Source organism: Leptonychotes weddellii, chromosome 15 (genome assembly GCF_054177405.1).
Source record: "Leptonychotes weddellii isolate Sample4059 chromosome 15, ASM5417740v2, whole genome shotgun sequence".
Taxonomy (NCBI): Eukaryota; Metazoa; Chordata; class Mammalia; order Carnivora; family Phocidae; genus Leptonychotes; species Leptonychotes weddellii.
In genome coordinates, this window is record NC_138383.1 from 23,223,735 (window position 1) to 23,238,907 (window position 15,173).

Genomic DNA, 15,173 nt, shown 5'->3' on the forward strand with positions numbered 1-15,173 from the left:
CTAGCCATGCATGGCCACCGGGCAGGTGCCTCCCCTGCAACCGCCCCACCCTCACGTCCCTCTCCCAGCTCACGCTCACCCCACCTCCGGGCCCCAGGGGCCTTCACAGCTGGAGGCCCGGAGGGAGGAGGGCCGGCCGACTCAGGGGGCCTTCCCTATGGGCAGATGTTCTTTTTTTTTAAAGATTTTATTTATTTATTTGAGACAGAGAGAATGAGAGACAGAGAGCATGAGAGGGAGGAGGGTCAGAGGGAGAAGCAGACTCCCCGCCGAGCAGGGAGCCCGATGCGGGACTCGATCCCGGGACTCCAGGATCATGACCCGAGCCGAAGGCAGTCGCTTAACCAACTGAGCCACCCAGGCGCCCTGGGCAGATGTTCTTAACAGCCGCTCCGAGACCGAGCTCCTGGAGCGCATGCACTTGAGATTGAAGGGGAGAGTGTTGCTCTGGAAAAAGATTTCATTTTATTTATTTATTTATTTTTAAAGATTTTTATTTATTTATTTGACAGAGAGAGATAGCGAGAGCAGGAACACAAGCAGGGGGAGTGGGAGAGGGAGAAGCAGGCTTCCTGCCGAGCAGAGAGCCCAATGTGGGACTCGATCCCAGGACCCTGGGATCATGACCTGAGCCGAAGGCAGACACTTAACGACTGAGCCACCCAGGCGCCCTCGTTTTATTTTTTTAAAGATTTTATTTATTTGAGAGAGAGCACAAGCAGAGGGAGAGGGAGAAGCAGACTCCCCGCTGGGCAGGGAGCCAGAAGCCTGATGCGGGGCTCGATCCCAGGACCCTGAGATCAGGGCCGGAGCCGAAGGCGGACGCCTAACCGGCTGAGCCACCCAGGCGCCCCTGGAAAGAGATTCTCAAAGGAGGCTTTGACCCACAAAGAGGAGACAGCAGAAAAAGCAGACCATCCAGATTCGGACGTGGGCCTGTCCTGGAGTCTCTGGACACACCTACCGTGTAAGACAGTCGCTCTCCAGGGGGGCCGGCTCTGCTCCCGAGACATTCGGCAACGCCAGAAGACATTTCTGGTTGTCACAGCTGGGGGTGCCCCTGTGCTAGTGGGTAGAGGTCACAGATGCTGCTAAATGTCCTACAGGGCACGGTCCAGACCACACAACGGAGAATTCTCCTGCCCGCCCTGTTGGCAGTAGCCGGGGTGAGAAGCCCTGGTCTAAGAGTCATCCGTCATCCGCCCGCTGCCTCACAACTGCCTTGAGGGTTAAGGAAAGCGATGTTTGTCGAGGGTCCAGGACTGGGCCTAGCTCATGCTCTGTTCGCAAAGGACCTTTTCTTGGCCTGGGACACCCAGCTGGTGGGCAGAGGTGGGGTGGGCGCATATTCTGAAATGATCTTGGTGTTTCTGCCCTACCCTGACTGAGGCAGAGTTTCTAGAACAGTCCAGTGCTCACAAAGAACAAAGAAAAAGCAGGCCCTGGAAGGAGGAGCCCGCCCCCCGGCACATGAATCGTGTTGGAACCGTGTTAGAACCCCGGGCGCTCGCTCGCAGTGTCTCCTCTCAAGCCCTGGTCTCCGTTAGTCTCCCTGGGATCCATCCACCCACCCCTTTTACCGGCATGTGGGGGGCAGAGAAATGGGGAGAGGACTGGAGGCAAAACGCTCCTTCGGAGCAGTGCCCGGACTTAGCAGGAAGACCCCAGGCGGGGGGAGGGTTGGTGAGGATTTCTGTCGGAGGAGCCCTGTGCGGAGGCAGGGGCATGGCCATGGCCAAGGTCTGGCCAAGAAGCCCGTGGAGGGCGGTGTGGAGCCGAGTCCAGGAGCTGGCAAGGCCTCGCTGCCCCTCACTTCAGCGGGCACTGCTTCTCCCTCAGCCTCAGTGGCCGTGGGGTCAAGTGTCTTCTCTACAAAGTCTGTTCCCAAATAAGGCAGTGCCTTCTCCGCTGGGACGGGGCTGGGGGGACCCAGGTGGGAGCCCATACACCCCGGCCGGGGCTCGGCCTTGCTGGCTTACCTGACTCAAGCAGACTAGCTTATGGGATTGCGCTGGAGGAGGGTGGAAGGGTCGGGCCAGCCGACAGAGCCGACCCTGTGCATCCCTTTCCGGCCTTGCTCACTTGCTGGGACCGGGGATCCAGGGGCTCCAACCCACGCTCCCCCTCGCCGGGCCTCAGCTTAAGGCACCTGTTTCATGTGGGGCGGGAGGGGGGCGCACCACCACCTTCCACACCTCAGCATAGGGGTCAGGCTGGGATGGGGCTTCTGTCCGTGTCGGGAAGCCCAGCTGACCCTGGGGACAAGCCCAGACACGCAGCTGTTCCTGAACAGGAAGCGGCCGCGGCGGGGGAGGGGAAGCGCCGAGGAAGGGAGACCAGACCCAAGGACATCCGACTGGCGGAGTCCGATTAAAAGGGTCTGGACCCAGTCTCCAGATAGAAGCAGCCTCCTGCCACGGGGAGTCTCTTCTCTGGGGCAACACTTTTGTCTTTAGTGGGAATCTCTTGCTGATGGCTCGACACCCGACTTTGACCTTTCCTTCTCTAGCTTCTCCGCTGCTGGTGGGCTGGGGAACTGCCCACCGCCCCCCGGGCCCCCCACACTCGCTCCTTCCCAGGGGTGCTCAGGCTGCCGGCCCTCCCACCTCCGACAGCCTTCTCCTGCGGAGGCTCCTAAGCTGGCCAGGGGGCACCTGGGCCCGGCGGGCTTCCTGACCAAGGTGTAAGTCCATCATGAAAGTTCGGAGAAGGGCCGGGCAGCCTGGTTGCTGCTTACCCAAGTTTCCTCCCAAGACGCCCCCATCTGCCTGGCTCTTCCCACTCCCACCCGACTTCCCTGCCGTCCCGCCCGCTCCCACCCAGCGTGGCTCCCAGGCCCTTCTTCCTGTGACCAGCTTGGCCCGGCCACACGCCCTGCGGCAGCTTCGCGCGGGACGCCGGGCACAGATGGAGGAGCGCCGAATGGTGCGTGGGGGATAGGAGCGGTCCTCCTGAGCCCAGACCAGGGAGGCACAGAAGCTGTGGACGGGGCCCGGTGGCTGCAGCTTGGGACCTTCGTACCCACGCGAAGGGGGCCCTGGAGCAACCCTGAGCCCTCTCAGGCATCGGGCCCTCCAGGCTTGAGGGTGGCAAATGCTGCCGTGAGACCCCCCTGTCCTCCAGACCTGTGTGCACGCGCGCGTGCAAGGGGGCACTCGGGTCTGGAGCACCTGAAGGCCATGGAGGAGGCCGCGGCAAGGGACCTGGCTCCCGGCACCCCCAGGCTGGCCTCCCCTCCCTCCCTGGGGCCTGCCTCCATTTCGCTTAACGTCTCACTCTCCCCCTTCCCCACCAAGAGGATCCAGCAGCTTCTTGCAACTAACTCTGGTGGTGGTGGTGTGGTTGGAAGGGGTCCTAGGTGACCCTAATCCCCTTTAGCTCCTGATGTTTAGAATCACGGGGTGGAAAGGGGTCCTAGAACTCTTCTCATCCAACCCTGTCATTTGACAGAAGAGAAAACAGAGAGCCAGGGAGAAAATGAGCCCTAATGCTGGTGGCTCCTCAGAACCATCTGGGACTGGGGTCTAAGCGCCTGTCGGCGGCCCCATGCGTGGATGCCAAGGGCTAGCCGCAGCGGTAGCGTGGGCTTGGGGACGGGCTCCAGCCACGCAGCCCCCTTCCTCTAATCCTCACCCCTCCTTTCCCCCTTTCCAGGAGCAGTTATAAAATCCAGGAAATAAATGTGGATTGATGGCCTATAAAGGGCTTAGTTAGTGCTGTGACCTGCTGAGTTACGTAACTCCCATTTATTATTGGCCTTGGACGAAGTTTCCATTGAAGCAGCTCACCAAGCTGATTCTGTGACATTTCCTTTAGCCTGATTCAGTGGCTGCAGCCGAGATTCCTCCGCAGCTTCAAAGAGCAGCCATGGGTGTGTGGACGCTTTCAAAAACCCCCTCCTTCAACCCCTTGGGCCAACGTTCCTCTCTCACCTCTATCAGCCCCTGCTCACCTCAGCAGGGGTCCCAGGCTCTGGCCGACTTGCCTTCCCTTGGGGTCCCTGGGCTGTAGGCTGCCTTGGTGGGGAGGCTGAGAAAAGGTGAATGAAAGGAGAGCAACCCAGGGCTGGGAGAATCAAGAGGCGGCCTAGTAGAAAGAGCACTGAACTAAGAGTCAAGAGTTCTAGTCAGATCTCTGGTGTTGGAATAATGGCCACTCTGGGCCTCAGCATGCTTGTTAGGGAAGTGAAGTGGTTTCCCTTATCTGTCCAATCTGACCCCCCAGTAGGCACGCTCCTTGGTCTAGTCCGGCCGGCCTTGCTGGGGTGGACAGCCCAGGGAAGGTGAAGGACAGGGATGAGGGGCTGGCAGTCTCTCTTTGGGTGCTAACACGAGTAAGGCTAATACCAACGTGATGCCACCCTGTGTTCAAACGGGAACAGAGCCCAGCCTCTCTCTCTCAAGGCAGCTTTCCAAACAAGTTCATTTCCTGTGCCCCCACCCCTGCTCTGGCAGGGGTAGTATTGGGAAGCCAAGGATCCTCCCTAATTGTCACCCCTCGGTCCTTCTCTTCCTTCCCCAGGTGACGCCAGGGGGGACCCACAGAGAAGCTCTCTGAAGGCTCACCTGTCATCCTAAAGTAGACTTTTGGAGACGTCTTCCCAGGTTCAAGAAGGAAAAGATGGGACACTCAAGGAAGTATGGGCCCCAGAGAACTCAACAATGTCTGTCTTCTTCATATTCCTCCCATTCATAGAAGTAATGCCTTGATGCCTCGGACAACCCGGTGCATCAAACAAAGCAGCTGGTTCGTACCCAGTGGTAGAGGCTACAGGAGTTCCCTCCATTAAGGATCTGATCGGGCACGAAGGCTACTAGTCCACACAACTCAAACTACACATGCACAGATGACTCACCCTTAGAGAACGTCACCTTGGAAGAAGCCTTGGAGCTCATCCAAGCCCAGCCCCGGCTTTTACGGGTAAGGAGAACTGAGGGCCCACCGTAAGGAGAGGACTTCTAATGGACCGAACGGCAGAGGAGGGCTAGAACAATTCTGTATTGCGACTTGGTTTTTGTGAGGCTGACTTTGGGCTCACAATGTATCACACCAGAGGGGTCTTTGGAAGAAGGGCTGTCACCTGGAGCCCCAGAAACATGGCTGTAATATGGGGCAGGATGGTCTGATAAACCCTCGGGGTTGAGCAAAGCCCAAGACTGGGTCTCTAACCCAGCCAAGGCTCCCTACGGGCGTGTGCCTGGTTTCTGTTGACCGCCGGCCGGCCAGGCTCCTCCAGGAAGTTGGACAAATGCTCGAGGTATCGCTCAGGATCAATACCGGAGTCTTTTCTGGTGGAAAAAATGTGCAAACCTTTGCTCCTAGTGCCTTTACTTACAGCCCCAGGTAAAGCCCCCGAGACAGAAAGGGAGACTGCCTACAAAATAAAAGGCCTGTTTCCAACTTGCAGCCCAAGGCAGCAGCTGACAAATCACTCAGGGAGAGGTGACCCGTCTGGGCTAGCCAAGGGTAAGGGAAAGCAGGCTTGATGAAGGATGACAGCAAAGGAAATCGAGGCCTCAGTGGGGGAAGGATACAAATGTGTTTACTGTTGCGTAGTATCTCATTTAATCTCCAACAATGCTGTGAGTGAGGCATTGTTACCACACTCCTGATGAGGAGATTCAAGTTTTTGAAAGACTGCTCCACTCTTTTTGAGTGTGTCTGCACTTGAGATGTCCTGCAAAGATCTTAGCAGATGGAGGTTTGGGTTCTTGCCTGGGCAGAGTAGTGCTCAGCGTTTAGTAATCAGTAATGCTAATCGCGTAGACAGCCTCTAGCCCTTCTTGCCACCATTCCACACCCAGCTGTGCATCTGATGTGATAATATTTTATTTACTTCTGCACGTCTGCTCCCAACCTGTTTATATGCAGTGATTAGAATTTAATTCTTACCATAAAGCATTATGAGCAACAGATACTGAATAAATACGTTTCGGTGGCATCTAAAAATGTCAAACTTACCGCTGTTTTCATACCTCAATCTCTCCCTCAGTGTGCCTGCACAAGAATGAAATGAACTCTTAGATGCAAGAGAGACTATGAGCCTCCTCCTGTGTTGAATTTTCATGGAGTGCTCCCTTTTCCTTAAATTGGGGAGGGTGAAGCAACAGAGAAAGGTATTCCCTGAAAGGTCTGATAGGCCCGAGATACCTCTGCTTCCTCACCTATTTCTTTTAGGACAATGTCTAGAACACTTATAAATAGACTGGAAATAATATTCTGCATTAGGGGTGCCTGGGTGGCTCAGTCGGTTAAGCACCCCACTCTCGATTTCGTCTCAGGTCGTGATTTCAGGGCCGTGAGATCGAGCCTCATGTCGGGCTCCGGGCTCAGCCAGGAGTCTGCTTGAAGATTCTCTCTCCCTCTGTGCCTATGCCCCCCACCGCCCACTCTCTAAAATAATAAATAAATCTTTTTTAAAAATCTAAAAAAAAAATTATTGTGCATACATAAGCATTGAAGACAGATTTCTCTCGTTTTTATCACATTACAAAATAGCCAAAGCAGACACCATACCACCAACAGCATTTGTCAACTACTGCTTCTAACGTCATCCCGGTGTCTACTTCCCTCTCTCATCCAAATCTCCCCGAGGGCGTCTTACTCACCCTCACGCACCTGGCCCCCAGGAAGCTCCAGAGTCTGTTGCCGGGTGCCTAGCAGGGGCAGGTGGCCCGCTGGTTGCTATCACAAGCATTACTTCACCTCGCCATCACAAGAACTCTTTGGGGTGTTCCTCTCTCTTTAGAGCAAAGGAACAGGCAGGTGAGTGACTAGTGAAAGATCACAAAATAAGGCAACAGTAGACCCAGAATTCCAACCCGCGTCTCCTGACTTGTGATCTAGGTCTTCTCCCAACGCACCTGCAGGAGCCTCTAGTTGTGGGGTTGCCTGGTTATACCCCCAGTGGAGGCCTTGAGCCTTTACTCATCCCAGCTGGGCCTGTTTACCAAGGGGCAAAGGCCCCTCCTAGGGCCAGCCGGGCCTCTGGGTCACCTGAGAATGATGAATTCACGAATACTTTCAGAAAACTACCGGATGTTATGCAAATGCAAGCTAGTCATGGTAACATCTGATGGGCTATGGCTTTTTTTCTATGAAAAAATAGCCTTACAAAGTGCACAGGAGATGAAATATTCCCTTTACACTTTTACTGTAAGTTCAAAGTACCCCTAAGCTTCCATTATCCATGAATCAAAAAGTAAAGAGTCATGGGCTGAGCCTGCTGGCAGGTCACCACGTGCTGGTAAGCAGCAGCTAAGAATAGGGACGCCTGGGTTGCGCAGTTGGTTACGCATCTGCCTTCAGCTCAGGTCATGATCCTGAGGTCCTGGGATGGAGCCCTACATCGGGCTCCCTGCTCGGCGGGGAGCCTGCTTGTCTCCCCCTTTCTCTGCCCCTCTCTCTGCCCTGGCTCTCTCTCAAATAAATAAAATCTTAAAAAAAAACCAAACAAACAGCTAAGAATGAATGAAGCTTTCTGCTCCTGAAAAACATGTTTGTGAGTCCAGCTGGGCTTGTGAGTTCCTCTCAAGCAGCTGTTCCCAATCCAAGGATCAGAATCACCTGGGTAACTGTTTTTCCAAATACTCCAAGAGTAGGACACTCCCTGAGGAGAGAGGAAGGAGGAAGTGATTTCTGCAACTAGCTTGCGGGCAAATCTGGCCATACCCCCCCCTTCTGGCCTGGTGGAGAACTGCAGTTACTACAGGAAGTTGCCACCGCCCCCCGCCCCCCGCCCCCAAGCAGGGGCGTGTTGCTCCACCTCTCTCTCCTTTGAGCCTCAGATCAAATCCTAACTACTTTTTGTCTGTGGCTGGGAGCCAATCTTCTGCTGGGACAGAAAATCGAGAAGCTGAACTATCTGGCTCCTTTTAAATACATTAAGTCATAAGACTATACTTTCAGGGATCATTTCTATAGTTCGTTAAATACATTAAGTCATTAAATTCCCCCCACCGGTATCTGGGCCTCGCAGGGGCCCGGGGCAACCCCGGGTGCGCAAGCAGGTCTGGTTGGTGCTTATACAGACAACGAATCAAGGCAAGTTAAAGCGTTAGCGCCAGGCTCACAGAACCAGAGAGGGCTGGAGCTAGGACTTTTTAGATCGCCTGGATAAACCACCCCCCTTTAAAATATGACAGACCTAAGGTCCAAAGATGTTAAAGCAGTATTCCTCAGCCTAAGCCACACATCACACTTACCTATGACACTTCACAGATGCCTGGGCCCAGGCCCACAAGAGTCCGAATCAGTAGATCTGGGGTGGAGTTTTAGGTCTTTATGGGTGCTTCTGGGGTGCTCAATGACTTGCTAGGGTTGCTACAGGGGGCAGAGCCTGTACAGGTCTAGAGCCTTCTTTCCAACTATATACCACTAGGTGTCTCAAGGAAATGAGTTTAAAACTGAACTGTACTGGGACACCTGGGTGGCTCAGTTGGTTGGGTGTCGATTTCAGTTCAGGTCATGATCTCAGGGTCGTGGGATCCAGCCCCCGTTCGGACTCTGTGCTCAGTGTGGAGTCTGCTTGTCCCTCCCCCTCCGCTCTGCCACCCCCCACCCCCTCCCAAATAAATAAATAAAATCTCTAAAACCGAACTGTATTATTACTTAGTATTTAAAACATTCTGAGAAGTCCCCTAACTACAAAATCTTTCCTAACAAACTTGCCACTGCAGAGAATTCAGCCCATGTCCTTTGTGGTTGCCGGGGCTCTTCTGCCTGCGCAGACTGGGAGAGGCCCAGGGGCTGGAGCAGCCATCGCTCCACTAGGGCTTGAAAGACAGTTTCCCCACTGGGAAACTGGGTGGGATCGCAGGCCACGGTCCCTGAGCTGAGGACGGTGCTCCAGTCCCGTTCCCTCAACAAGACTAAAGTGAACCTGTCCTTTCCTGGGCTGCTCCTCTGGCTTCTCACCTGAGACTGGCGGGATCAGTAAAATGACTGAATGAGGCTGAAAAGAATTCATCAGTCTCCAAAACACTGACTCGGCAGGCCCCAGAGGACCACAGGGCAGTTAGGTAAGGTCCTGTAAAGCAGGAATGAGCCAGGCAATTAATTATACTCTAGAGCATCCAACCTCAACTGGATGGATGGCTGTGCCTTCATCAAGTGAACTATCCTATTAATATGCTGATCAGGGCTACTTTTACTGTCATGTCAGAGCCCCATGTTTCCTGTAAACAAAATATACTGGATTGGACTAAATACCACTGCACTGAATATGGATTCACATTGTGCTACCACATGATTAGTTTTATAATCATCCTTCCAGAGTCTCTCCCAAGCAAATGGGTCACAAATAAGCACACTGTATTATTAACATCTACATTACAGCCTGCCTCTCATTACTGAGTCAACCTGGCAACTGGTATGCCTTGTATCATGTGTGGGTTGTTACTCAGCACGCCCACATTTCTAGAAAGCCCTATTGTCTGTTACTCATATCTCATTTGAACATGTGAGCCAAGCAGACATGTTCTTCATGTATTCCCCACTGCATACCTTCAACCAGTGCAAAAATGGTGACCCTCCTTGCCCTCAGAAATGCCTGCCATGTTTGATGGGGGAAGATTAGACTGCTGAATAAAAACCAAGTTCAGACCCCTAGAAAAGGCAAAACCAAAACAAAATACACTGGACCTCATACATGTTTCATATACATATTTATATATATTTCATGTACAAAGTTACATTCTGAACCCCAGGGGTTCCATAATAGAAATAAATACTGAAATAACTACATTGCTAAATGAGCTTTTTGCTCATAGAAATGAAGCCTCAGCCTCTAAGAGACAACAAGTGGGACACTCTAGAACCCATTTTTCAGATTATAGAGGCCAGTAAAAGTCTGGATAAAATGTCTAGGACAAAAAACAAATTCAGAACATAAAATGGTTAAAATATATTCAAATATATTGAGAAATGTATGACAAAATTAATAATAAAAACTTAATTTTTTAAGAGAAAGAAAAAGACGTTTAGTGTGACAAAATAGCATAACCCTGTTAGAAAAGCATTTATGATTTCCACATTTAATTCTCTCTTCTCTACTCTTCCCATGTTATAAACTGGGGCCAAATGAGTCCCTTTCTCAACATGATCAATTAAGAAGAGCCCTAAATCTGCTTGAGTCCTTTGGTAACGATCATAATACTCACAAGGAAATAAATATTCAGTTCCACAGCATTTGCAAGAAAGACGCACATTCTTTAGGACAGTTAATATTATGAGACAACTGTTTTGCTTTGTTTTGTTACTAAGGCAGCCTATGTTAAAGGGTCTATTCTCAAATGCAGTTAGACCTTTACAAGAAATGAACAATATAGCAACTGAGAGAATGTATTTTAATCTTTTCTATGCAAACACACTTAATTTGAAAAGTTCTGTGCCGCATACTTTGTGCTCAAAATCTTTTTACACTCTCAACAAGCTGCATCTATTAAGATATTCGTTCCTATTTAAAAAATTCAGATCCACACAGGTTGGAGAAAAACACTCTCAAAACGGTGTTCTTCAAGAATATTCTCCCTTTGCTTCACGGGGATTTCAACCTGCATTTCATAGTAAGTGTGAGGTTGGTGTACAGGATACTGACATTTTTGTAGACTGGCAATGGTCGAGCATCAGCAGTTTCACATGGTTCAACCTCATACATAACCCAAGCATAACAAAACAAGAACATTCTCGGGTATCCCTTATTTCTTCCAACCAGGGGCAATCTATAATTTTTTTACATGGAGAGACCAACCCAAGGTATTCGAGACTCTTCTCTATCCTTGAGTTGCTAGCTACAGGCAGTTTACACCAACCACTTTGCTGCTTGCAAGAAACTTACATTTTGGTTACCGAAGTGAACGTTACCACCTCGACCAAAGTGAACATTACAAGAATATAAACCTATTATTGGGGAAAGGGGGGAAGTAAAGCAATCTGTGGAAAATATTGAAATGAAATTACAAATATAAGGACAAGCCCTTAAAACAACTCGTACAGGCATTTCTGTACTCTCTCTAGTCCCTGAAGTTAATTAACAGGGCTACAGATAATCTGACAGCTTTAGATAAAATAGCTACACCCCGATATTCCTTACGTTAAAGCCAGTAAGTTTAAAAAGAGCAATCAGAACCACTGTAACATGTTTGTATTTTTCACCTTTAACTCCTGATTTCCCAAATTACATTTGGTCATACAAACACGTAAAAGACTGAACAGCAAATGGAGTCTGACTCTGGGATGCTTACTTCTTGGGACTAATATTCCCAAACACTTTGGTGTCTCCTTTTTGTGAATTTATACAACATTCCCCAAAAATGTTTAACAATGTGGGTGGTTTTTTTTTTAGGTATTGCCAAAAATGGCTCAGATTTAAATTAAAAACATAGCTTCCAAGCTATGGATAAGTGGCTTAAGTTTTGATGCCTTGAAGAAAAGTGACTGAATACCTCAAGCAAAAAAATTATCCTTTTAGTACAGCTTTTACCAAAGGAGTTTTTCCTTCTGGCCATCTAGAGTGACCACAACTTTACTGTGTACACGATGTGCTTATAGACACATGTGGCCAACGGATCCTCCAGCTCATTAAATCCCACGTATTTATAATCTAGCTTAATCCTGTAGACGCTTGAAGGACAATGGCATACTTTTTACAACTATGTCTGCATGACATTCAGAAAGAACAAATCCCTGGCACTTAAGAACACTTAATACAGTCTGAGGTCTGTGCTTGCTTACTTTTCCTTCAGGGAGTCCTTCTGATAACGGGGAGGCCTTTATTCAACAGGCTTAGATTTTGAAAATAACACTTAAAATTTGTATTTAGTATTGCTTAAGGAAACGGTAAATCACACATTTTCAAGAAGCTGGAGAGGGGAAAACTGCAGCATAACGGTTTCTGAAAACTTATGAAACAAGAAAATCAGTTAAACCCAGACTTGGTTTTTTAAATGGGGGGTACATGCAAGAAGATGAACATGTCAGCTTTTACTTTATGGTATCTCGGCTTTGTCTTCTTCCCCTTTACAGTTTTCCTCTTGGAAGATGGCATTTTAATCTCAAAAGAGCACAAAAGCTTAAAGGTGGCATTTACATACGAAATATCAAGTGCTAGCTGTTCTGTAGTTTTACACAGAACAAGAGAAAATACTGTTTCTCACCAAATCCCTTATTCAGTTCATAGGCCACTCTATCTCCACTGCAGCTTTGCTCTTATTCACTGGTAAGAGCAGTCCAAGAACAATTGGTAAATAGGTGAATTTTTTACGTGGAAAAAAAACCTCAACCAATCACCACCATTCACTGATACAGGAACCCAGAACACAATTTCCTTAAAAAAAAAAAAAATCCTCCCATTATTCCCATTATTGAAGCGATCTTCTGAGCCTTATAAATAATAAACGTTTCAGACACGTCAGTTTGAAAATGAGTGAGACTAGTCTCAAAAAATAATCATCAGAATATTCAGAGAGCAGGCCTCATAAACTTTAGAGCTCTAATAAGTCAGAAACAGGAAACTTTTATTTAAACAGTGTAGTCTTAATTTCTTTAATATAAAACCCCCCAAATCTGATGAAAACAAGGTTTTATATACCATATAAACAAGATTTGTCAGATTTGAAAGTGAAAGTTAAAGTAATTTACAGTTAGCTTTTAGCCCCCTGGGACATTTAGAGAAATCCTGATAATCCACCTAATCCTAGCTTGTGTCAATTTTATAATACATTGGGGAAAACTTCATTATTGTACTTAATGGTACAATTTCACTTATCAAGTGTTCCCATTAATTCCATTATTAGCGACAGCTAAAAAGTGACCGTATCAAACAAAGTGAGTGACATGAACTGTGGCAGAGTGAACCACATCTGGATTGCTTTCTATAATTCACCGGTTTGCAGAGAGGAAACATTCTTTGATTTGTTCATAACATACTGAAATTGCCTAGAACACTGGTGCAGTAACACAGCTCGTTCCTGTCTTGTTATGGCAGGACAGGTTCTGTAATATAGAGTTAACAGGAAAAAAAATGCTCACACAGTATGTGGTGAAACTTCTTTCACAAAGAGAGCATTAAATCAAGGGGCAAAGGGAAACTAAACCATGCAGAAGAGACAGCTTCCCTGTCTCCGCCTGTTTCCGATGTGCTCACTCACTGCCGTACATCACTTGCCACACGATCAGGTGACTCCTTTCTGCTTTGGCGACAGAAGGTTCAAGTGGAAGATCCTCTCCAAGAAGTTCTGATTCTCCACCTTCATCACCTGGGGGATGACAACAGGAACTCAAGTCAGGCTGAGCGTGGAATACGTAGGCTGACACACAGCAGATGTAACGCTCAGGGTTAGTCTGCAACAGTATGCACTGAGCTTGGCCGATGCCCATTTCAGAGAACACAGTACAAGAAATGCCATGAGTCAGAACCCTCACTTGCCCAACGTCTGAAAAGGTTAATTCATTTTTCAGACTATATTTATACAAGTGAGCTCACTGTATGTACTACATGAGAAACTCATCCCACTATGTCTGCATCCTGAGGTTAACAGAAACAAGAAGCTAAGAAGGCAGAGCTGTCCGACCCCGTGTTCATCCAAACGGACAGAGTCTTTTCTCATTTATGTCAAACTGAGAAGTGAGACTACAAAGGCCTATAAATGTGGAAGCGTGGAGATAGAGCCCACGCACCCACAAACTAGCTAAACTCAAACAACTCATGTTTGTTGTGACAGTAAAGCTCTCCAATCAGAGATAACCAATACAAGCACGTGGAAACAGAAACTATCTCCCTGCAGCACTAGGAGATGGCAGATTTCTCACTCAATATACTGAGTTTTTTGTTTGTTTTTTTAAGACTTTATTTTATTTTTTTAAGATTTTATTTGACAGAGAGAGTGAGAGAGCACAAGCAAGGGGAACAGTAGAGGGAGAGGTAAGTTAACCTATGCTTTCCGTATTTACTGAATTTGTATTTTCTGAAGACTAGAATTATATTTAGCTTCTTTAGAAACTGTTTTCTGAATCTGTGTGTTTTAGGGCACATTGGTGATGGATTGGATGACAGCTTTTTTTTTTTTTTTAAGGTTTTTTATTTTATTTATTTGAGAGAGAGAGAGAGATAGCAGGAGCTGGGGGGAGGAGCAGAGGGAGAGAAAGAAGCAGATTCCCCACTGAGCAGGAAGCTCCATGCAGGGTTTGATCCCAGGACCCTGGGATCATGACCCGAGCCGAAGGCAGACACTTAACCATCTGAGTCACCTAGGCGCCCCAAGGTTTTATTTTTAAGTAATCTCTACACCCAACGTGGTGCTCAAGCTCACCACCCTGGGATCAAAAGTCGCATGCTCCACTGACTAAGCCAGCCAGGACCCCCTATACGGAGTTATTTCTTCCCATGACTTTCAAGTTTAGGATAGATTATGAATTAATGGTGTATGGTGGAGATGAAGAAATGAGGCCGAAGCCACAGACAGGCTATGGGTTCTCCTAGAAACAGCTGAGTCAACTGGATAAATGAGGTCCTGATCAAAGACACCGCTCTCCAAGGCCCAGTGCAAGCAAACCACACTCCTCTCTACAAGGTGCATCCCTGGTTTTGCTGTTGCAGAAACAGGGTTATTGTGACACAACTCAGTGACAACTGGTATCGTGGGACAGATTCTTCAGCAGAATCCTACACACACACACACACACACACCCACACCCCCCAAGGGGCAAAGATACACCGCTGATCTGCTAGTTTTGCCGTGTGTCTCACCTGAATTTCAGATGGGCAAAAGAAAACAGTGGTAGTATCAACTAGAAACAGTGACAGAGAAAAAACCTTAAAAGTTGGCACTTTTCAACAGACACATGAAAAAGTGCTCAACATCACTCGGCATCAGGGAAATCCAAATGAAAACCACAATGAGATACCACCTCACACCAGTCAGAATGGCTAAAATTAACAAGTCGGGAAACGACAGATGTTGGCGAGGATGTGGAGAAAGGGGAACCCTCCTACACTGTTGGTGGGAATGCAAGCTGGTGCAGCCACTCTGGAAAACAGTATGGAAGTTCCTAAAAAAGTTGAAAATAGAGCTATCCTACGATCCAGCAATTGCACTACTGGGTATTTACCCCAAAGATACAAATGTAGCGATCCGAAGGGGCACCTGCACTCCAATGTTTATAGCAGCAATGTC

General features: G+C 48.6%; 1 protein-coding gene and 1 long non-coding RNA gene across 5 annotated transcripts in view; both read right to left on the minus strand.

The window, feature by feature from the left end:
* Window positions 1-214: 214 nt before the first annotated feature.
* On the minus strand, window positions 215-6,390 carry LOC115942959 (uncharacterized). Its single transcript, XR_004077545.2, has 3 exons — window positions 1,980-6,390; window positions 965-1,065; window positions 215-447 (listed from the first exon to the last, which is right to left on the minus strand). It is a non-coding gene; the product is annotated as an uncharacterized LOC115942959 (long non-coding RNA).
* A 3,258-nt stretch (window positions 6,391-9,648) lies between these two features.
* The window catches only part of SPAG9 (sperm associated antigen 9), a 137,778-nt gene continuing 132,253 nt past the window's right edge, over window positions 9,649-15,173 (minus strand). For all 4 annotated transcript variants that reach the window (XM_081805223.1, XM_081805221.1, XM_081805225.1 and 1 more), the window contains one exon: window positions 9,649-13,256. In XM_081805223.1, coding sequence (XP_081661349.1) covers window positions 13,141-13,256 — 116 coding nt within the window. In that variant the 3' untranslated portion in view covers window positions 9,649-13,140. The remainder of the gene's footprint in view (window positions 13,257-15,173) is intronic.